Raw genomic sequence first — 23,303 nt, 5'->3', positions numbered from 1 at the left:
TCAGAGATGAGGGGGCTGGGGTGAGGGCTTTAGGGTAGAACTAAAGACTTTCTTAAAATGTGGGATGTGAGGGGCTAGGAGTGAGCGAGGCTTCTCAGGCAACTGCCGCTGACTGTCAGGAGCTCCTAGACCCCATTCTCCCTGGGAGGTCTCCACCCCCAAATCAGAGACCACCAGTCCTGCTGCCATGTCCACTTGCTTTATTTCTCATTGTTTACAAAAGTTAAACGGGGACCTGTGTGAGGTAGGGGATACGTAAGGGATTCCTCCCCACTGGGATGGAGAAAGGGGAAAGAGGTTGGGGGCATGAGGTAGGCCCCCAGAGAGAGTCCTGGAGCCCCTGGAGGGGAAGAAATGGTTCTGTCCCCCATTCTGCTTGCTTTATTTTGAAGGCCCCAGACCCCATGCCAGGGCCCTTGGAGCTGCTCAGGCTGGGGGTGCATTTGGGGGAAGGGCACCCCCTAGGATCAGGGCCCTGGCTTCTGGGGTCCACTGCTGCTGCTTCTGCTGCCGCCAGCTCCGGGCAGCCCCTGAGCAGGTGTTGAGGCGACCTCGTGGCGGAGGAAGGTGCCTCAGCGGATGAGGGGTGCTGAGCGGTCATTGGTGACAGTGGGACGCAACTTGACGGTGGCAAAGGGGTTTGTGCCCCTGTGGGAGGAGGGGTCAAGGAGAGGAGCCAGTTCTCCAGCTGGCAGTGGGCCCAGGGAAGCAGCTGGACACCTGAGCCAGGTGTCCCAGGTGTCCACCACCCCTGCCTCCTGTCCCCATCAAGTCACCTCCGCTCGCCCCCACCTTATCTCCCTCCACTGAGCCCAGCTCCCTCTTGCCCAGTCCTGCTCCAGGACTCACCGAGGGAAGAGCTCTGGGGGCTGCTGTTCCCAGGACATAAGTTTCTGTGGTGGGGATGGAGGAAGGGCCAGGTTTGGGGGAGAAGGGCCAAGCAAGCTCCTGCCCCTCCGTCTCCCCCTTCCAGGGGGGCAGAGCACTGGACCAGAGGCCCCTGCAGTGCCAGGCTTCAGGGAAACGCTGCCCTGGCATTCTGAAGCCCAGGATTCTGTGGGTCTCAGACTTGAGAAGCCTCTGGACCAGAGTACCAGCTCCAGGGCTAGCCATCGCCCCCAGGACAAGCCTGAGGTGACCCCATGGGGAGGTGTTCCCTTGTCCCCATCCACCCAGCCTGCCCCAAGCCCTCACCCAGGACCCTGGTTGGCCTTCTCGGAGAGGCAGGGAGGACAGCCCTTTCCCAGCGCTCCCAGCAGGACACCCAGGGCTCCCGTCCCGGAAATGAATACTCCCTGCATCCTCCACCCGAGTCAGAAGCTAACCCACCCTCCACTGATGGGCAGACTGGGGCCGGGTGGGAGGGTTCCCTGCCAGACACAAGGGCAAAGCAGAGAGGGTTACCTGGTCTCCAGTCTCCCTGCCCACTGGATGCCCCCAGGGTTGAGGACAGCCTGGGGGAGAGGGCTTACCTTGATGTCACTGGCCACCCCCATACTGCCCATGCTACTTCGGCGGCTGCCAGGCAAGGGTGTAGGTGCAGGGCTGGGGGCACGGCTTGGAACCCGGCTTGGAGTTCGGGAGCGGGACTGGCCGTCCCAGTACTCTGAGGGTGCTGTCGAGTTGCCCGGCCGGTCCAAGAGGTCATCTAGGCTATGGCTGCCCCGGAGCGGATAGGATCTAAGTCCGGGGAAAGGAGGGGGTCAGGGGTCAGGCCCCATCTGCTGGGCCCCGGAGATCCTGTAGCTTCCTCCCCTGTACCTGGGTGAGAGGGGACTATTGGCAGTCCTGAGAGGAGGCTGAGGGATGGACCCAATGATCTTTATAGGTAGAGAGATGGGGCGCCCTTTCTCTAAAGGCTAAAGGGGGCTGGGCCCACTCAAGACTGAAACTCACAGATGCCCCCCAATGGGTGGAGCCACCCCCACTGGAGTCCCCACCCCTCCCCCAACTCTGACCACCCAGATACCTAGAAGGTAGCTCATTCATAGGGCTCATGGGGTTCATGGAGGTCACGGGGTTCAAGGTGTTCATGGGATTCATGGAAGTCACCGGGTTCAAGGGGTTCATGGAGGTCACGGGGTTCAAGGCATTCATGGGGTTCATGGAGGTCACAGGGTTCAAGGCGTTCATAGAGGTCACGGGGTTCAAGGCGTTCATGGGGTTCATGGAAGTCATTGGATTCAAGGCATTCATGGGGTTCATGGGCACGTCCTCCAATGGCTTCACGTAGGCTTCGGGGAACCAACCGCTCCTGTGGGGCCGAGGCAGAGGATTCCACACGCTAAGGCCCAACAACAGTGGTCCAACACCACTTCTAAATGGAGCACACAGTCAGTGGGCACTGCTGGTGCCAGCCTTGCTCCACAGGCTTTGCTGAAAGAACTCATTTAATCTCTTGAAGGAGGTCTTTCTTGGCATTCAAGGCCACCAGTCCAGCCTCATGTCCCACCAAGGGCTGGGCACCTTAAGAGGAGGACCTGGGCCCTGGCTGGTTGGCTCAGTGGTAGACCATTGGACTGGTGTATAGAAGTCCCTAGTTCGATTCCCAGTCAGGGCACACAGAAGAAGCACCCATCTGCTTCTCCACCCTCCCCCCACTTTGCCTACCGTGGCCAAGGCTCCAATGGAGCAAGTTGGCTTTGGCTCCATGGCCTCACTTCAGGTTCTGAAGTAGCTCTGTTGCTGAGCAACGGAGCACTGGCCCCAGATGGGCACAGCATTGCCCTATAGGGGGCTTGCCAGGAGGATCCCAGTGGGGGCACATGTGGGACTCTGTCTCTCTGCCTCCCTGCTTCTCACTAGGAAAAAAAGGGGGGGACTGGAGGTCTGAGAAGGAAAGCAGTGTGTCCAAGGACACAGGGTTAGCAGTTTATTCCCTGATCACTAAGCACCCACTGTATGAGGGTCCAGAAAGCCTGGCAGTCCTGCTCCCCAGAGGATCCTAGCCTGGTGAGGAGACAGACCTGTAAACAGATTATTACGAGGGTGATGGCACAGGACACGGGTCCACTGGCAACTGTAGGAGTCCAGAGGAAGGGGCACCTGAGCCCAGGGTGCCTGACTCCCAAGCCAGTGCTCTTTCCTTAGCCCAGCAGTTGCCCTCTGGTTCGGTGACCCCAGGCACCCTGCGTTTAGAGTCTGCCTGGCTGGAGGCTCATTCAGAGCAGCCTTCAGAGCAGCCAGGGTTGAGGGAGAGGCACTGTGACCCATGTTCCTTAGCCTTTTAAGAGTCCACAGAGCCCACCTGACCTGTGGTGGCACAATGAATAAAGCGTTGACCTGGAACACTGAGGTCACGAATTCAAAACCCTGGGCTTGCCTGGTCAAGGCACATACGGGAAGCAGCTACAAAGAATTGATGCTTCCTGCTCCTCGCCCCCTTTTTCTCTCTCTCTCTGTCTCTCCTCACTCTCTAAAATCAATAAGTAAAATCTTAAAAAAAAAAAAAAAAAAGACTCCAGAGAACCCATCAGACTCTTGCAGAACTGAAAAAATGTCTTCTAAAGAGCCACCTTAGATTCCAAAACCAATCAACATTCTCACATAAAAGTTACTGGAAGCTATTTCACCTCAAACTGACAATAAAAACATTGCAGTATATTTTACTTCTGTTTTCACCATAAAGTGCCTGATGGTAAAACTTGGTCGTCATTTTCCCTAACCTGAGTCACAGAAAGAATAAAATGTCCCAGGAATGTGTATCGAGAGCACGGGTCTAGAAGGTTTTATTTATTATAAAGTGTGGTACACACCTGTTGCAGGGACATTCAGAGTGACACCCTACTGTCCTCTGATGTGGGTCTGCAAAGCAGGTGTTTTTGCCATTCGTGTGCTTGGTTATCTGTCTACCCACTCGTTCATCCTACCATTCCTGATCTATGTAGTCACCTGCCATCTATCTACATACCCTTGTGCCTAACTGCCTCACCCTGTCCATGTCACCCATGCATCTGTCCACTAACTCATCCATGATCCACGTGGGCAACCACTCCTGGACCACTAATCCATCTATCAACACTTGCCCACCTACCTGCCTCCACCTGACAACCAACACACATACCTCTTCAATCACCCATTAGCCCACACATCTATATACATCCTCTCGTGTCCCCACCAACCCATTTGATTCCCACCTATCCACCCACCTACCCATCCACTCACACAAGCATGCATCCACCTACCCACAGGACCACCCCCTCATTCATCCTCCGCCCACCATCCGCTAACCCACATGCCACCCTGTATGCACTGACTCCTCAGCCTATGCATTCATTCATTCATGCCCCTATTTCTGTATTTCTTTGTTCCTTCTCCGTTAGCAGGCATGGAAGTGGGTATCACAAATATCCCCTGTCCATAAGGCCCGGTGGGAGACACTGCCAGGCTCTAGCAAGCTCCCACCCTCCCCTTTTTCTCCAGCAGAAAGAGTGGTCCCTGCACACTCCCTTTTTGGCTGCCAACCCCTGTTCTCCAGGCTTGCTGTTGACCACAATGTACTCCCCATTTCCCCCTTCCACTCATGGTGATAGAAACAGCCCCAGTGTAGGTTCTTTGGATTTCCACTGCTCATGACTGCAAGATGGTGAGCACACCAGCCTGCAAAGCCCCAGCACTGCCTCTGTGCCCAGCCTGGGGAGACCCCTACCCTATCCATCCCCCCACCAGAGCTTGGCTCTGCTGACTCTTTCAGGGAAAGCTGTCCCCTTACACAGTGACAGGTGCACAGCAGGTGCTTATGTAAAAAGGTTTCTATAATGTTCCACACTTGTGAGAGTCTTCCCATTTCCCATCCTCTATCACCCTCTCCAGGACCGCCACCCTTAACTTGGTAAGGAGCTTCTTCCTAGTCTCAGTGGGGGATGAGGAAACTGAGGTGGGACTAGGAGAGAGAGTGGGGAAGGAGAGAGTTGTGCTTGCCCCAGGTAGAAGCAAAAGAAGCCTCCATTAGGGAAGTCTAGTAGGAGCACAGGCCTCACAGGTCCTCCTTCCAACCCACCCTGCGCCTTCAGGCTCCCACTCACGTGGATGAGCCCTCCAGCTTGCCATAGAGCCAGCCGTTCTGGGCCTCCGGCACTAGCACTTCCACGACGTCTCCGGCCGAGAAGCGCAGCAGCGTGTGGTTGGCGCCCTCCGAGTGGGAGACAAGGGCACGGACTCTCCGGGCGCCCCCGCTGCCGCCGCCCCCGCTGCCCACAACGCCAGGGCGCTCTCCGAAGGAGTTGGAGCGCGAGCGCTGGGCACTGCTGGTGTAGAGCGAGGCTGCGGAAGCGGGAGAATGCAGCAGCACGTGGGTGGGAAGTTCTCCTTCGAGTCTACCCTCATTCCTTCCTGCTGCAGCGCATCCTCCATTCCTTTTCCCAATCCCTGGACCTCCATTCAGTGTCCCCGACCCTCCCGCTGTGCTCCGGGGACTCTTACAGGCAGACGGTGTCCTGGGCAGGGACCGGCGGTCTGGCTCCAGCTGGGACGCGGACCTCGCCTCGGTGGGCTCGGGGCCGTAGGAGCCGGAGCCGTGCCGGCTGCGGGGGGAGCTGAACTCTCCCAGAGGCCTCTGGGGCTGCGAGGGGAGACGGGCAGGGGAGGGTGGGGCGGGGAGGGGCGGGGCCGCGGCGCCCTAGTCCAGCCCCCACCCCCAGTCCCAGTAGTCGGAGTAGGGGTTCACAGGCCTGCGACCGAGCCACCAGGGGGGCGCAGAGGCCGTGCCAGGGCGGAAGGGCCAGATGGGGGGCGCTGTGTAGAGCGGCACCCTGGGGGGGAGGAGGTTCCAGGCGGAGGGCCTCAAACCCCAGGGCCCCACGGAGGGTGCTGGAGTTGGCGGGGGCCCGAATAATGGTGGGGGCATAAATGGAGGCGCGAATACCGGCGGGGGCGCCCAAGGCCTCACCATGTCCAGGCGGGTGGGCGTCAGGCGGCCCGAGGGGTAGGGCGGCCCCAGCACGGGGCCCAGCAGGCCTGGGGAGTGGGCACGCGACGGGCTGCGGCTGGCCTCCGACTGCTCCTTCCACAGCACCACGCGGTTCTGGAGTATTCCCCGGGCCTGGTGGGGTGAAAATACTGGGGTCACCCAGATCTGGGCAGCCCCCAGAATCCCGGGGACTCAAAAGTGGTGCGCTAGACCTGGGGACTTGGGCCCTGCAAGCTGAGGAAGAACAGATTGTCTAGGTGTCAGGAACTAAAGATCATGGTGGTGTCACTTTGGATTTTCCCACCATCCAACCCTCCCCTCTTCTGTCAAAGGCCCCTTAGTTCCTGAGCTTCCCCTAACCCCCTCTCTGTGTACTTGAGGCAGAGTTCCCCCACTTCCCCATACAGGCCTAGCGGTGGAAGGTAGGCTGACTGCTCCAGTTGCTCCATCCTCCTGTCTACAATGATGGATTCAGGATGGCACTTACCCAAAAACTGTGACCAAAGAATCCAATCCCAGTACTCACCCTGGAACAATCTGGAAAAATATATTCTTTCACCTCATGGGGTTTGCTAAATAGGTTGAGTGAAGCCAACACAGAAAACTACAACTAAGGAACAGACAATGGCAAATTTCTGATGACATCTTGGGTGCTCCTGGATCCTGCTATACCTGAAACCTTTGATCTTCCCAGTAACTAAAGTAATAAGTACCTTTTCTGTTTAAGCCAGTTTGAGTAGTGTTCTACGGAGGCCTGTCAAATACAGTTTTCTGAGGGCATCCCTGTAGTCTACATAGCATCCCTTTTCTAATATTCCCAATATATAGGTGTCTGTTTGAATACTTTCATGCACACAAACTCGGCATCTGATCATAACAACTTGGGGTGAGAATGTTAGACTGTTGTGTATATTAATCATGTTTTAAATTTTCTTTATTTTATGATTCTCTGACATCCTGAGGTCCTGCTATTCCTGCAGAGACTACCCCTCCCAGGGCTTAGATAATTCCTAGGGAAAACTTGTCCCTGAACATGCCTTTTGTAGGCAAACCAAATCCAAACCTATATCCCAACCACTGCTTTTAATTCACACATCAAGCTAATATTTCCCTTGCCTTAAATCACCCCAGCACCAGCTACCAGACAAGGGGACACCACCCCTACAGCACAGAACCCACTGAAATGACTCAAACTAAAGAAGATCCTAAACTTGCTTAAACTTGGCTATTCCTTTGCCCCCCATTTCTTCCATGGAAACCATCATAAATGTGTGGGCCACGGTTTCCCCTCACTCCTTCTGCCTCTTGACCAACCCCAGCTGCTTCCCCATGTGGCCCTGCATGGCATGACCCCTTCTCTTGGGAACTGTGATATGTAGTAAAATTTTTTTCAATGGTATTAATCTGTCTGTGTTGTCACTCAGTCACCTCTATAAATTAAACCCCAGGTACAATCAAAACATTGTTCTCCAGTTATAAAGGTCTCTCCTTTTCTCTATTCAAATATACTGCCCCCCAAGGCCAAACTCAAGACTGTCCCCTTAGGAATAATAAAAGTTTCCCTTTGTTGAGCATTTACTCTGTGCCAGGTCCAGTTTACAGGCTTTGCCTGCATTATCTTATTTGATTCTCATAATAGCCCTGGGAGGTATGTGCAATCGTTGCCTTTATTTTATAGAAAAAGATGCCGAGGGTCAGCGCAGTTAATGACTGGCTCAAGGCCTTGCACCGGTAAGCAATGAAGCGGCCTGCACTAGTCTGTCCTGAGGAGGCTTCCCATGACTGCCCCTCCAGTGATCACTCTCTTCCCCCAGCTGCTAAAAACCCCTTAGTGATCTTGGGCAGCAAAAGAGAATCAGAGCCTCACGTCACAGCAGCAACTAGTCCAGTTGGTCACGAGGGAGACTCTCTCTGTTGCCTTGCATAAACAATTAGCCAAACACCATACAACAAGGGTCTGTGTGGGCTTGTTTCAGAGGCACAAGCAAAGCGAGACCATTAGGTTCTGCATACCATATTTTTAAAAGGTTTTTGTTCTTGTTTTGTTCAGTTTGAGAACATTCAGAGAGCACCTGCTATGGCGTTAAGGGTCCTGGGAGCAGTGGCCACGTGCCGGCCTAGCCAGCACCTGCACTGGCTTCGCACAGCCCTGCCTCCGCAGGTTAGCCAGGGGTTGGAAAGAAACACAGGCTTTCACAACCACAGAGGACATCACGGGAGAATGTTAAGAGCATTTATGGAGTGGAAAAGCCATTCTAATGATGAGACAAACCCTTTTAATGATGAGACAAACTATTTTAAAAAGACTGATAAGTTTGACTAAATAAAAATAATTTTTAAAAAGTGTGGCAAAATCTACAATAAGCAAAGTCAAATGATAAATGACAAACTGGGAAAATATTTCCAACTCATTATTAAGAAAGGGTTAATTTCGGCCCTGGCCGGTTGGCTCAGCAGTAGAGCGTCGGCCTAGCGTGCGGAGGACCCGGGTTCGATTCCCGGCCAGGGCACATAGGAGAAGCGCCCATTTGCTTCTCCACCCCTCTGCCGCGCCTTCCTCTCTCTCTCTTCCCCTCCCGCAGCCAAGGCTCCATTGGAGCAAAAATGGCCCAGGCGCTGGGGATGGCTCTGTGGCCTCTGCCTCAGGCGCTAGAGAGGCTCTGGTCGCCACATGGCGACGCCCAGGATGGGCAGAGCATCGCCCCCTGGTGGGCAGAGCGTCGCCCCATGGTGGGCGTGCCGGGTGGATCCCGGTCGGGCACATGCGGGAGTCTGTCTGACTGTCTCTCCCTGTTTCCAGCTTCAGAAAAATGCAAAAAAAAAAAAAAAAAAAAAAAGAAAGGGTTAATTTCAATAATATATAAAGACTCCTACTGCCCTGGCCAGTTGGCTCAGTGGTAGAGCATCAGCTCAGCATGTGGATGTCCCAGGTTCAATTCCCAGTCAGGACACACAGGAGAAGCAACCATCTGCTTCTACACCTCTCACCTTTCTTTCTCTCTCTCTCCCTCTCTCTCTCTCTTCTCCCACAGCCATGGCTCGCTTGGTTCAAGTACATCGGCCTGAGCACTGAGGATGGCTCCATGGAGCCTCTGCCTCAAGCGCTAATAATAGTTTCATTGTGAGCATGACCCTAGATGGGCAGAGCATCGGCCCCAGATGGGGTTGCTGGGTGGATCCCGGGTGGGTGCATGCAGGAATCTGTCTATCTCCCTTTTTCTCACTTGGAAAGGAAGAAAAACAAAAGAGCTCCTACAAATTAATATAAAAAAAGGGAGGAAAAGATGCTGACATGTCACAGAAAGGAGAGCAAATGGCTCTGCAACATGGAGAGGTGGGCAGCAGTCTTACTCATAAATAAAGAATCAAGAAAAATTGCACTGAGATGCATTTTTACTTTTCTGATTAGCAAAGATCAAAAAGTTTGCTCACAGGCCCTGGCCGGTTGGCTCAGCGATAGAGCGTCGGCCTGGCGTGAGGGGGACCCGGGTTCGATTCCCGGCCAGGGCACATAGGAGAAGCGCCCATTTGCTTCTCCACCCCCACCCCCTCCTTCCTCTCTGTCTCTCTCTTCCCCTCCTGCAGCCAAGGCTCCATTGGAGCAAGGATGGCCCGGGCGCTGGGGATGGCTCCTTGGCCTCTGCCCCAGGCACTAGAGTGGCTCTGGTCGCGGCAGAGAGACCCCCCGGAGGGGCAGAGCATCGCCCCCCGGTGGGCAGAGCGTCACCCCTGGTGGGCGTGCCGGGTGGATCCCGGTCGGGCGCATGCAGGAGTCTGTCTGACTGTCTCTCCCCGTTTCCAGCTTCTGAAAAATACAAAAAAAAAAAAAAAGTTTGCTCACAGCCCTGACCAGTTGGCTCAGTGGTAGAGTGTCGGCCTGGTGTGTGGAGGTCCTGGGTTCAATTCCCAGCCAGGGCACACAGGAGAAGCACCCATCTGCTTCTCCACTCTTCTCCCTCTCCTTCCTCTCTGTCTCTCTCTTCCCCTCCCGCAGCCAAGGCTCCATTGGAGCAAAGTTGGCCCGGGCACTGAGGATGGCTCCATGGCCTCCGCCTCAGGCGCTAGAATGGCTCTGGTTGTAAGGGAGAAATGGCCCAGATGGGCAGAGCATCGCATCCTGATGGGCTTGCGGGTAGATCCCGGTCAGGTGCATACAAGAGTCTCTCTCTCTTCAGAAAAAAAAAGAAAAGAAAAAAGTTTGCTCAACTGGTGTCAAGGAAACAGGGAATCTCATACATTGCTGGTGGAAGTGTGAATTGGTACAACCAATGCCTTCCTGTATCCTCAGACTCACAAATTCCATTTCTAGGAATTTATCCCAGAGATATACCAGCCAAGTGCAGCAAACCCAGAGAGGCGGGGGGAAAGGGAGGAAGGCACGCCATTGAATAGCATTGGACTAACCAAGGACTGATTACTGCAGATGATGAGAAGGATACCTTCCCGTTATAGTTCTTTAAGTCTTTCTCTACAGCTTGTGCATTCTGCTGTAGGGACAGGTAAATATTTATATTTATGGTTACTTATTTTAGGAGTTCAATCTTGCATGTCCTAAAGCCTAGCTGGGTCAGACAACATGCTACCTATTCCCCATACCTCGGGGAAGTTGGACTCATTCAACCCACAGCCCCTCCTGAGATGAGGGCACCCAGCGGGATGCAGCCAGTGAAGGGCTCAGCTTTCCTCCTTTTTTTTTTTTTTTTTTTTTTTTTTGACAGAGAGAGGGACAGACAGACAGGAAGGGAAAGAGATGAGAAGCATCAATTCTTCGTTGTGGCACTTTAGTTGTTCATTGATTGTTTTCTCATATGTGCCTTGACTGGGGGGCTACAGCAGACCAAGTGACCCCTTGCTCAAGCCAGTGACCTTGAGCTCAAGCTGGTGAGCTTTGCTCAAACCAGATGAGCCTGTGCTCAAGCTGGAGACCTCGGGGTCTCGAACCTGGGTCCTCCACATCCCAGTCCGACGCTCTATCCACTGCGCCACTGCCTGATCAGGCTCAGCTTTCCTCATAATGTTGGAGGTTAACTGTTAGAACACAGGCAGAAAGGAGTTTCCTTCCAAAGAAGATACATAAGCAGCCAATAAACACATGAAAAGCTGTTCAGCATCACTAGTCATCAGGGAAATGCAAATCAAAACCATAATGAGATAGCATGTCACACTCACTAGGGTGACTATAATCAAAAGGAGAGGCAATAACAAGTACTGGTGAGGAAGTAGAGAGATTAGCAAAATGCAGGAGCTCCAGTGGCGCAATCGGTTAGCGCGCGGTACTTATACAGCAAAATGCAGCGATGAAGTAAGTCATTGATTTCTGAGGGGAGGGGATGGTGGGAAGATCATATCCCAATGCCCCTGGCTCCTCCTCCTACAGATCCCATCAGCCAGCTCCCTGGAGGGGTCAGCAGCTGGGCCAGGCCACGCAGGCAAGTCCACACGCCGGGTTTGGCCACTGCTAGACCTTTTCAGAAGAGAGCAGGACACAACTGTGACTACTGCTGGGCTGGCAGAGGCCTGAGGACCCATAATTGAGGAGCCAGGCAAAGACTAGTACTTGGGGTCCAAGCGAAGCAGCCCACAGGGACACTTGGGTAGGGCAACACCACATGTCCCTCCTGAGTGTGGCCTGGGAGGTGCTACTGGCTTTCCTGAGTTCCCGGGGTCCATAGGCTTAGCCTGCTGCTAGCTCATAAGGTACCATTTGTAATTTAGAGACCGATGTCCCCTCTGGATGGACAAAGACAGGGAGGCACACATTTGGTGAGAGAGTGGTCTCTTTATGCAAAGAGAAAGGTGCTCCTGTCTATAGGCAAACAGTCTGTACCACGTGTTCGGCTTGGGGAACAGAGCACAGTCCCTACGGAGCCAGTACCCTGTGTGGCACACAACCTGCACATGCCTCCCTAGCAGCCCTGCCTGCAGTGGTTCTCCATGTGAATAGGCCAAATGAATCTCTACCGCTGAGGCTGAGTGAGAGCCATGCAACAGGAAGGAAGACCTGGGCAGAGTGGGGCCCCCTAGGGCAGGGGTTGGGAACCTTTTTGGCTGAGAGAGCCATGAACGCCACATACTTTAAAATGTAATTCCGTGAGAGCCATACAGCGACCCATGTACGTTATACATTATCCAATAAAAATTTGTTGTTGTCCCAGAGGACAGCTGTGATTGGCTCCAGCCACCCGCAACCATGAACATGAGCGGTAGGAAATGAATGGATTGTAATACATGAGAATGTTTTACACTTTTAATGTTATTATTTTTTTTATTAAAGATTTGTCTGCTAGCCAGGTGCAGCCATTAAAAGAGCCACATCTGGCTCGCGAGCCATAGGTTCCCAACCCCTGGCCTAGGGAACACTGCTCCACTCCCCTGCCCCCATATTTGCCAACACCACTGTCTGAGCCCTTTCAGTTCAATTCAACCCAGAGTGGGAACAGGACCATGAGGAGGCAAAGGAAAGAAACAAGGCACCAAAGAGGACCTGATGGCCACGGTGGAGAACCTAGCACAGGGGTAGTCAACCTTTTTATACCTACCGCCCACTTTTGTATCTCTGTTAGTAGTAAAATTTTCTAACCGCCCACCGGTTCCACAATAATGGTGATTTATAAAGTAGGGAAGTAACTTTACTTTATAAAATTTATAAAGCAGAGTTACAGTAAGTTAAAGCATATAATGATAATTACTTACCGCACCCTGGCCGGTTGGCTCAGTGGTAGAGCGTCGGCCTGGAGTGCAGGAGTCCCGGGTTCAATTCCCGGCCAGGGCACACAGGAGAAGCGCCTATTTGCTTCTCCATCCCTCCCCCTCTCCTTTCTGTCTCTCTCTTCCTCTCCCGCAGCCAAGGCTCCATTGGAGCAAAAGTTGGCCCCGGGCACTGAGGATGGCTCTGTGGCCTCTGCCTCAGGCGCTAGAGTGGCTCTGGTTGCAACAGAGCAACAGATGGGCAGAGCATCATCCCCTGGTGGGCATGCTGGGTGGATCCCGGTTGGGCGCATGCGGGAGTCTGTCTAACTGCCTCCCCGTTTCCAACTTCAGAAAAATACAAAAAAAAAAAAATTACTTACCAAGAACTTTATGTTGGATTTTCACTAAGTTTGGCAGAATAAATCTTTATAAAACAACTTACTATAGTTAAATCTATCTTTTTATTTATACTTTGGTTGCTCTGCTACCACCCACCATGAAAGCTGGAACACCCACTAGTGGGAAGTAGGAACCAGGCTGACCTCCACTGACCTAGCAGACCACCCGGGCTGCGGAGGGAAAGAGGTGACAAGCTTAACATGAACTTGGTAGGAACACATACTGTATCACAAAGACCTTCTCACCCAGACAGAGAACAATTTTAAGACTTGAAATTGAAGAAATGAAGTAATAGAGAGGACACTCCTGTTGAGAACAGGATCAGTGGCTGACATGTCAAGGGGAGACATATCTCAACACACGGAGCAAGCATGGGTGAAACAGACATGGTGAGGAAGGTCATCGATGTAGGGCTCCAAATGACTGGAGTTTCAGAGGAGAAAAAGGAATGATAGCAGAGAGGTAGTAATAATTAAAGAAATGGAAAAGCAAACAGCTCCCCTGACCTGAAGAAAGACCTGAGCCAGTAGTCTGCAGGGGCACCGACAGGCATGCACTTAGGCAGTGCCCGGACAAGCTCCTGAGAAAACTCACAAGCATCTACAGAGAAAGAGCCGGTTACTTAAAAGGAAAGAAGACAGGCAAGCACCAGACTTCGCACCTACAACATAGAACACTGGAACCTTGGACCGCGGCGGAAGAGGCCCGCAGCCCTGGGGCCCTGCAGCCAGCCAATATGCACCCAGGGTAAAAGGAGACATTTGTACATGTGCAATTGACTCAAACCGTGTATCTGCAGAAAGTACTTTTGAAAATTCTCTAGCTGCTCCAATTAATCAAAACAGAAACCTCGAGCCCTTGCTGGTTGGCTCAGTGGTAGAGTGTCGGCCTGGTGTGCGGGAGTCCCAGGTTCGATTCCTGGCCAGGGCACACAGGAGAAGCGCCCATCTGCTTCTCCACCCCTCCCCATCTACTTCCTCTCTGTCTCTCTCTTCCCCTCCTGCAGCCAAGGCTCCATTGGAGCAAAGTTTGCCCGGGCGCTGAGGAGGGCTCTGTGGCCTCTGCCTCAGGTGCTAGAATGACTGATAGCGGTAGAGCGATGCCCCAGATGGGCAGAGCATCGCCCCCTGGTGGGCATGCCGGGTGGATCCCGGTTGGGTGCATGTGGGAGTCTGTCTGACTGCCTCCCCGTTTCCAACCTCGGAAAAATACCAAAAAAAACCCCCAAAACAAAAACAAAACAGAAACCTCAAGAGATAAAAGGGAGTGAAAATAGCAGTAAGCAGGGAATCTGATGATGTGTATGGGGAAATTTTAGTGGAGGATGACAGACACACTGGGCAGGGGTAACGTATGTAGTCTAAGTAAAGGTTCTCGCAATAGAAGGGCCATGTTGCAAAGAAGTAACCATGAGGGTCTGGAACTAAAAGTCCTGAAGTTTCTTGGAAAAACCAAAACATGGTGTAAGGGAGGATGATGGGAGGAGTAAAAACTTTCCAAAGGCCTCGTCTTAGAGTACCAGGGAGGGTAGGAAAATCCTTCTCAGGGTGTCATCTTATGAGGTGGGAGCAATGACCAAGTAGTGGTGGGGAGGGTTATTATGTTTTGGAAAAGATAATAGATATTTGTGATTATGGGGGTCATAAAGTGAGGTCATCCCGAGTAGAGATGAAAAAAATAGTAGAATTTCTAAATTAATAACAGGAAAAGGGAATGTATAGTAACTCAACCAAACTGACAACAAGAATGGAAGAAAGCTCTTTCAGGAAGACGCTGCTGCTGTTTAGCGACCTGTGTCGCTCCCGCTCCTGCTCCTGACTCACCGCTGTTCGCTCTCGCCGAGGAACAAGTCGGTCAGGAAGCCGCGCCGCAGCCATGGTGAGGCGGAGGGCGGCGCCGCGCGGTTGCGGCGGTGGCGGGACTCTGCCCCGGGGCTCGCGCTCTTCTGGGGACGGATGCCGGGATGGGGGGAGGCGGCTTTTAAAGATACCGGAAAGACACCCGTGGAACCGGAGGTGGCGATTCACCGAATTAGAATCACTCTAACCAGCCGCAACGTCAAGTCTCTGGAGAAGGTGTGTGCTGACTTGATCAGAGGTGCGAAGGAAAAGAATCTCAAAGTGAAAGGACCCGTGCGCATGCCTACCAAGACTCTGAGAATCACCACAAGAAAAACTCCCTGCGGGGAGGGTTCCAAGACTTGGGATCGGTTTCAGATGAGGATCCACAAACGTCTCATTGACCTGCACAGCCCTTCTGAGATTGTTAAACAGATTACTTCCATCAGTATTGAGCCGGGAGTTGAGGTTGAAGTCACCATTGCAGATGCTTAAATCAGCCTTTTTAATAAATTGATTATCAGTTGTTAAAAAAAAAAAAAAAAAAGAATGGAAGAAAAAGAGGAAATGACAAAGTAAGTACAGTTAAATCAAGTTATCCAGAAAAGAATAAAACAGGTGTATTGGTTGTTAGCTTAAACAGGACAGACTGAATTTCTCTATTAGAAGACAGATGTCAGGCAGGTCAAAAGTAAAAACTAAGCTATATTTTAGTAACAGAAAACACACTTAAAACAAAGACAAAGAAGAGAAAGTAGGAAGGGCAATATTCATCTTAGACAAAGTGGAATTAAAAGCCTTGGACTGGATTATGAGAAACATTAAGTACCTAAATGGCAACATTTAGAGAGAAGGTATAATAATCATAAACCCAAAAGCATTAAATAACACGGCAGCTAAATACGGTAAGCAAAACCCGTTAGGAACACAATGAAAAAGGAAAACATTTGATTGGTCTAGCAAATAGAAAAAGCAACTGCATACAGGATTTAAATTATAAGATAAAATTAACAGACAATAACTGAATAAACTTATGAACCAGTGAATTTCTGAATGGTAAGTTTATACAAGCAGGAATAAAAAAAAATGATTTCTAAATGAATGAATAAATGCATGAATTAGAATGAATGTGAAAATAAAATCATGAGTGAATAAATGAATGAATATCTGATGATACAAATAAACACAGAAATGAATAAACAAACAGGTGGAGAGAATAAATTTTAAAAAATCTACCAAGGAAGAAAAAGGGAAAAAGGAGGAAGGGGGAGAATTCCTGTGTGCAGACAGCTCACAGAGAGCCCAGCCCCAAGGGCTCCATCAGCTGTCCTCCAGCCCCACTCACCCGACCGAAAAACTGCAGGAAGGTATTGGAAAGCAGCAGGTGCTTCTCAGCCAGGAACCGGTAACGCCGCTTCTCTTCCAGCTCAGCTGCGCGCTGACTCTCGGACACGAAGGCCTGCATCTGCGCGTGCAGCTGGTTCACGCTCTCCTGGAGGCAAAGGGGATTCTGGCTGGAACCATGAGCACCAGCTGTCTGCAGCCTCCCTGTCTTTCCTGACCGAGCCACCTCCTCCTGGAAGCCTCCCCTGAACACCCAGCCCATCCTGCTCCCAGGGCTTGCCCTCTCATGGGAAGCTTCATCCTCATGAGCCTGGGTTCTGGGACCCTCTAGGAATGGCTGGTGTCTGAGCCATCCTTCTGTCTCCAGCACCCAGCTCAGCACAGAGATGGGGCCCAGAGAGGCTGATTTGATGAAAATGCAAATGAGTTGATTAATAACCCCCTAGTTGGAAGGGAAGATTCTGAAAACAGATACGGGCTTATTAAAAGAGACAGAAGAGGAGATAGGAAGGGAGGCGGCGGTTTCAGACATAGAGGCCAGGGATGAGGAGGAAGGGCTCAGGAGAGTGGGCCTTAGCCAGGGGGTAGGGTACCACTATCTGGGTGGGAGGGGGCAGGGGTGGGGTTCAGCCAGTTTGCACCGGGTTCGGCAGAACTGATACCTAACTTTTTGTTGATTTCAGCAAACCGGTTGTTAGAATGGCTCTTGTAATCAGGGTTCTAAGGTGGGCACCTGGGCAGCCATCCAATGTGGAAATCACAGATTTACATTCCTTACTCTTTTTTTTTTTTTTTTTTTTTTGCATTTTTCTGAAGCTGGAAACAGGGAGAGACAGTCAGACAGACTCCCGCATGCGCCCGACAGGGATCCACCCTGCACGCCCACCGGGGGGCGACGCTCCGCCCACCAGGGGGCGATGCTCTGCCCATCCTGGGCGTTGCCATGTTGCGACCCTCCTGGGTGTCGCCATGTTGCGACCAGAGCCACTCTAGCGCCTGGGGCAGAGGCCACAGAGCCATCCCCAGCGCCCGGGCCATCCTTGCTCCAATGGAGCCTTGGCTGCGGGAGGGGAAGAGAGAGACAGAGAGGAAGGCGCGGCAGAGGGGTGGAGAAGCAAATGGGCGCTTCTCCTATGTGCCCTGGCCGGGAATTGAACCCGGGCCCTCCGCACGCTAGGCCGACGCTCTACTGCTGAGCCAACCGGCCAGGGCCTTACTCTTTTTTAACGTTAGTGCCTGTAGTAATGTTCATTCCATTCATAGGTGAAAAAAAATTGCAAGTGAGGACGCCAATCAAGAAGCAATATGAAAATATCTTAAATAACAAGTTTGTTTTTTGTCAGGTATTATTTAATATTTTCATTAATATTTTAAAACTCATAACAGGATGTGAGGGCGATCTGGCTGCGACATCTGTCACTCCATTGATCACCAGGGTTGACTCAGCTGATCTGGCTGGCTAGGCGGGTGTCTCCTTCCTCCCTCACCACTCCATGTGCGTCCCTCCCGAAGCTGTGTGCTCGGTTGGTCTAAGAGGACGACCTTCCCCGCTAGAGGAGAGGACCGTTCTTCGGTCAAGGATATACGAGTAGCTGCGCTCCCTGCTGGAATCTCCAAAACTCATAACATAATCTAGTTTTGTATACCTCTTTTATTGTTCTTATTTAAGTATTAAATGCATGAAATAATAAACTACCTTTTGGTATATCATTTTTAATACTTAAAACAGTCATTAGGGCAGAGAATCAGTTGTTAAATTATTTGAATCCTACCACTGGAGGGAGGGGAAGGCTGATGGGGGGCTGCAGGTGGATCACCCCTTCACTGCCATGTTCAGGAGCACATGACTGATGGTCTCAGGCTTGCTCAGCAAAGTGGGAGAAGCAAGAGAGGTGCTAGGGTTTGGGAGGGGCCTGGGTCAACTGAAGAGGGCCAGGAGGCAAAGAGGCTGTGCTGATGGTGTCCGAGACCAGTAATTCCCACCCCACCCAGGACTGATTGACCTCAGTTCAGAGGCTGGGGCAAACCACACTCCTGTTGGCCTGGTGGTGGCTCAGAGAAGCTCAGGAGGGTGTCATTGGGTCCTCTCAGAGTCCAGTTATGTCCCCAGCCCTCACACCTTCATCTCCCGCACATTCTTGTCCCTTTTCCGCTCCATGCGCCACAGCTCAGACATGCACTTCTCCAGGTTGGCCGCTCGGTGGCGGTACTCGATCTCATAGTGCTGGCGGCTGTCCTTGGGTGGGGTGGAGAGAGGAGGAGACCCCCACGTCAAAAGCTCTAGGTGTCTAGTCCATGTGTCAGAGCACTGGACGGGGCAGGGGAGCTCAGCTGGGAATGCATACAACCCAGGGCCAGTCAACAACCAGCATTGACTTCAATGTGTCCATCTGTCAAATGGGAAGAGGTAGTCCTGCCTGTGATGGACAGGGTGCTGAGGTGGATGGCCAGACTCACTTTGATGAACTGCATGTCCAGCTTAGTGTTCTTCTCCATATGCTGCAGCAGGTCCCCGTGGAAGGTCTGCACCTGTGTGGGTGCAGTGAGGGGGTGATTGGGGCAGACCCATCCTTCTCAGGTCCCAGCATCCTTTGCATTGCCCACTCAGATACACTGTGTGCCATGTGCTAACACACCAGGCACCTGCCCAGTCATCAGGAAAATGGGCATAATAAGAGGGCCTGGTTGGAGGAAGGATTAAATGATTAATCACACAAAACATTTAGAGTAGTACCTCGCTCTAAACACCATCGATAAATGTATAACAGCCTCTGGTTCTTACTCTTAGTCTGAGCTTTGATGATGCCATTCCCTATGCCTGGAATTACCCACCAATCTTCAAACAGTTGCCCCCGCTGACTTCCCAGGAGGAATCCATTGCTCAATCATTTTGTTTCTGAAATGTGTATCACATTTGTTTGTTTACTGTTCATTCCTCCAGCCACGGGACAGAATTTCTTGATGGGCCCCTGTTCAGCCTTTTGTATGGGCAGCAAGCGCTGTGGGCAGGAACCAGGTCTGACCATCTCTGTCCTCAGCACATGGGCAGGGCTGGACCCACAAAGGCATTCAGAACTATTGAGGCCTTAGCTGTCTGGGTACCCAGGAAACGGCTGACCTGGGTGACCAGGAGGCCAGGGAAGGCTACTGGGCTCATCCCAGAAGAGTCAGGTCCTCGTTTTGGTTGTGTCTCCAATTTGCTTTGTGATTTTGGACAAGTTGCTGTCCTTCTCTGGGCCTCAGTTTCCCCATCTGTAATAGTAAGGTCTTGGCCAGGTGCTTTCTAAGGTCCAGCCCTATAGACCCAATGAACTTTGATTCTATGGGCCTCAGTAATCCCTTGGCACATTCCCCTTGTGTCTCCATCAGTGTTCCATGGGTCACTCTGCATTGGGGCGTTGAACCCTAAATCCTTCCAGCTGCTATCTCTGCCCTTAAGTTTAGGCCACACAGGGAGCAAAGAGAAGCATCTCTCACCCCACTGCCACCTCTGGAAACCCTCCACTTCTGCTTGGATCCTACCTCCTGCCATGGGGGTCCCCATGCTGGGCTGTGGGAGCCCTGTCCCTAGGGGTTGGGCATCATCCAGAAAAGGAATGCTGGTCATTTCCTCCCAGGATGCAGAAAAACCCAGTAAACATAAAGTTCTTAATTGTAAGTTTTTCTCCCATAATTGTTTCTGAAACTTTGGAGCTTGAGTGTCGTTTCCCTAGAATAGGCCGCACCCTAAACCCAAGCTGCGGCTGCCAGAGTGAGGTGTGTGTGTGTGGCAGGGTGGGGCCTGTCAGTGTTATGAGCTGTGCTGAGTACACTTTTCTGCCCTCTGAGGACCCTTTTCTGCTGGATCCAGTAGCAAGAGAGGCTTCTCAACCTGCACCTGCAGGACCTCCCCGCGAGGACGCACCTCCCTCTTCTCCTGGCCCTGCCTCCCACTGAAGAGACAGTTCAAGATTTCTGCTTGAACACAGAATGCATGCTCTTGAAAAATCCCCACATCCTATTGAATTGTCCAAAAGAAACCACAGGCTTATGGGAGATGTGGACTGGGGCAGATCTCCAAAACTCAGGCAACTTTGTAACCAGAGCACCAACAAAGAGAGTGACTGGCACCTGGACAGAGGAACTTGAACCACACTGAAGGCCACAGAAAATATTTAAAATGCACAAAATCAACAGAATGGACATGTTGGCAATGCCCTAATTACTGTAGAGTGGGCCTGATGTAGGAGGAAGCGGGGCTGTCAGGGAGGTGGACACGGGGGCAGTGGTGACACCTGTCCCCGGCTGAGAGCCCAGGGAGGCTGGGGAGCAGGAGATCTTTTCAAATATCCTTAAAACACTGACTGCAGACAAGTATGGGGCTTCCTCCCTTTCTCTTAATTCTGTTTCCCTTGTCCCATTCCTCTTGCCTGGAAACACTGCTCTTGGACAATCCACCTTCCATCATATGACATCACTCCTGCTTCCACTCCCATATGAACTGAGTCACACCGTGGAAATGTGCAGTAGAGCAGGGCAGAGGGACTATAATGCTTCCCATTGTCACGGCCTGGCCGTGATCGCAGATGGGGCATGCCAGTCAGATGGGGCCCAGGCACCACTTGGTCCCTGGAAAGTCCTCAGCAAGCTCCTGTAGAGAAGGATCTATTCAGAGGATACTGGCGGTGGACTTTCAGCTTGCTGTGGAGGAACCAGGCTGTCTGTAATTAGCAGGTGGCCTCTGGAATAAGGGAGTCACCACCCCCAGGGCAGGCAGAGGGATCCCAGCAGGTCAGGACACGAGCTGCCTTCCCTGCCTCCCTCTCCCGGCACACACTATTTGCATGTCCTAGAAGCACCTCAGCACAGAAGCTGAGGGTAGGCCCAGCTGTTGAAAACACACCTTATAAGCTCCAGATGTCGATTTACTCCAGTAACTCAAGAAATCCTCTGCCATCTACACAGGAAAGTCACCTTAAAAGAGTTGTCTCTGAAGCTGCCCCCAGTTCCTCATCTCCCATTCATTCTTGAGTCCCCTTCAGTTAGGCTATGCCCCACCATGGCAACAAAAACGTTTTTGTCAAAGTCACAGAGACTCCATGTTGCTAAGTCAGTTCTCAGGGCTCCTCCACCTTAGCCTGTCATCATCACTGGAAACAGATGACCACCCGCTCCTCCTGAAACACCTTCTTCCCTCAGTCCCAGCCCAGCACCTCTCCTAGTTTTCCTCACACTGCCCCCTCCCCCCGGCTGCTGCTTCTCTGTCCTTTGCTCATTCCCTCTCATCTCCCCGATCCTTTAATGTTGGGTTGACCTTGGGCTTCTTCCCTTCTTAGCTACATCCACTCCCTTGGTGAGCTCATGCAGGCTCTGTGCTCATGACTCCAGATATGCATCCCAGCCCAGACCTCACCCCCAAACTCCAGTCGCATACATGAACTGATGATTGCACGTCTCCACCTGGTTTCCTGATAATCATCTCATACTTATCCGACTGAAACTGAGCCCCTGGCCTCTCTTCTCCATTCAAACTGCTCCACATTCAGTTTTTACCACCTCAGCTGACGGCAACTCCATCTTTCCAGCTAGTCAAGTTAAAATCTTGGAGTTACGCCTGGCCTGTGGTGGCGCAATAGGATAAAGTGTCAACCTGGAATGCTGAGGTCGCCGGTTTGAAACCCTGGGCTTGCTTGGTCAAGGCACATATGGGAGTTGATGTTTCCTGCTCCTCCACCCCCCCCTCTAAAAATGGAATAAATAAAGTCTTTTAAAAAAATCAGTTAGTTACATTAAAAACAAAACAAAGAAAACCTTGGAGTTAGCAGTAATGCCTCGGTTTTCGTTGACTTCGGTTCTCGTCAGTGTCAGTTTTCGTTGATTTTTTTCTGTGAAAAATTTGTCTTGGTTTTCATCGATTGCCTCAGATTTCATCAGCGTGCCCATGTGACCTCACTGCTAATTTTGCAAAAACAAAGGGCGACCTATGCGTTCTCCAGCTCAGTGTGGCATTGTTTCTCATTGTACAAGCATCACCTCGCACATATAGCAAAACAATTCCATTGCTTTCTAGTGTTTTTGTGTGTTTTTTATTGATTGTGAGTACTAATACATACAGTAATTGGATTTACACTGATTCATATGGAAATAATTGCCTCAGTTTTTGTCGGTTTCAGATTTCACTGATTGTTTTCAGACAGATTATCAATGAAAACCAAGGCATCACTGTATCTAGACTTTTCCTCTTTTTTTGGTAACAGACATCTAACCCATCAAAAAATCTTACTGGGCCTGACCAGGCAGTGGCACAATGGATAGAGCGTCAGACTGGGATGCGGAGGACCCAGGTTCGAGACCCCAAGGTCGCCAGCTTGAGCATGGGCTCATCTGGTTTGACCAAAGCTCACCAGCCTGGACCCAAGGTCGCTGGCTCGAGCAAGGGGTTACTCGGTCTGCTGTAGCCCCACGGTCAAGGCACATATGAGAAAGCAATCAATGAACAACTAAGGTGTCACAATGAAAAACTGATGATTGATGCTTCTCATCTCTCTCCATTCCTGTCTGTCTGTCCCTATCTCTGACTCTCTCTCTGTTTCTGTAAAAAAATAAAAAAATTAAAAAAATCTTATTGATTCTACATTCAATCTGATCTCTTCTCAACACCACCATTGTTGCAGCCCTTTCCCAAGCCACATAATTCCTCCACTAGATTACTGCAACAGCCTCATAGCTAGTCTCCTGCGCCTGCTTTTGCCCCCTACTGTTCTTTTATTTCTAGGACAGGAGCCAGAGTGATCCTATTAAAATATAAGTCAAACACTGAACAAGTGGAAAATACTGTTTTTTGCTCCATAAGATGTACCTTTTTTCCCCCTAAAAAAGTGGAGGGGGAAATGCCCATGTGTCTTATGGAGCGAAAAATATGGTATTTCATTAAATATTTTAACACACCATTTGGTTCAGAATTTTTTTTTCTTATTTTCCTCCTTAAAATCCTGTGTCTTATGGTCAAGTGTGTCTTACAGAGTGAAAAATACAGTAGTACTTAAAAATGTTGTTTACAAATGACTTCAAAAAACACCAAATGCCTAGAAATAAATCTATCAGATGTTTAAGACTGCTATACTGACCTGACCAGGTGGTGGCAC

The 23,303-nt window shown here is 51.3% G+C and overlaps 2 protein-coding genes across 2 annotated transcripts in view; one reads left to right on the top strand and one right to left on the bottom strand.

Moving 5' to 3' along the window:
* Window positions 1-185: 185 nt before the first annotated feature.
* Window positions 186-23,303, bottom strand: part of BAIAP2L2 (BAR/IMD domain containing adaptor protein 2 like 2) — a 34,219-nt gene continuing 11,101 nt past the window's right edge. Inside the window, exons 5-14 of the mRNA XM_066258390.1 lie at window positions 18,637-18,708; window positions 18,299-18,415; window positions 16,181-16,327; window positions 5,888-6,040; window positions 5,422-5,560; window positions 5,025-5,262; window positions 1,970-2,254; window positions 1,473-1,680; window positions 850-893; window positions 186-648 (exon numbers count right to left, since the gene is read on the bottom strand). Coding sequence (XP_066114487.1) covers window positions 573-648; window positions 850-893; window positions 1,473-1,680; window positions 1,970-2,254; window positions 5,025-5,262; window positions 5,422-5,560; window positions 5,888-6,040; window positions 16,181-16,327; window positions 18,299-18,415; window positions 18,637-18,708 — 1,479 coding nt within the window. The 3' untranslated portion in view covers window positions 186-572. The remainder of the gene's footprint in view (window positions 649-849; window positions 894-1,472; window positions 1,681-1,969; window positions 2,255-5,024; window positions 5,263-5,421; window positions 5,561-5,887; window positions 6,041-16,180; window positions 16,328-18,298; window positions 18,416-18,636; window positions 18,709-23,303) is intronic.
* LOC136319947 (small ribosomal subunit protein uS10-like) lies at window positions 14,749-15,369 on the top strand. Its single transcript, XM_066253084.1, has one exon. The coding sequence runs from the start codon at window positions 14,953-14,955 to the stop codon at window positions 15,328-15,330; it is 378 nt and encodes a 125-aa protein (XP_066109181.1). The 5' UTR covers window positions 14,749-14,952; the 3' UTR covers window positions 15,331-15,369.

This window comes from Saccopteryx bilineata, chromosome 1, assembly GCF_036850765.1.
Source record: "Saccopteryx bilineata isolate mSacBil1 chromosome 1, mSacBil1_pri_phased_curated, whole genome shotgun sequence".
In the NCBI taxonomy this organism is placed as follows: Eukaryota; Metazoa; Chordata; class Mammalia; order Chiroptera; family Emballonuridae; genus Saccopteryx; species Saccopteryx bilineata.
The sequence above is the reverse complement of the archived record's forward strand: the minus strand, read 5'-3'. Positions and strand labels throughout refer to the sequence as shown.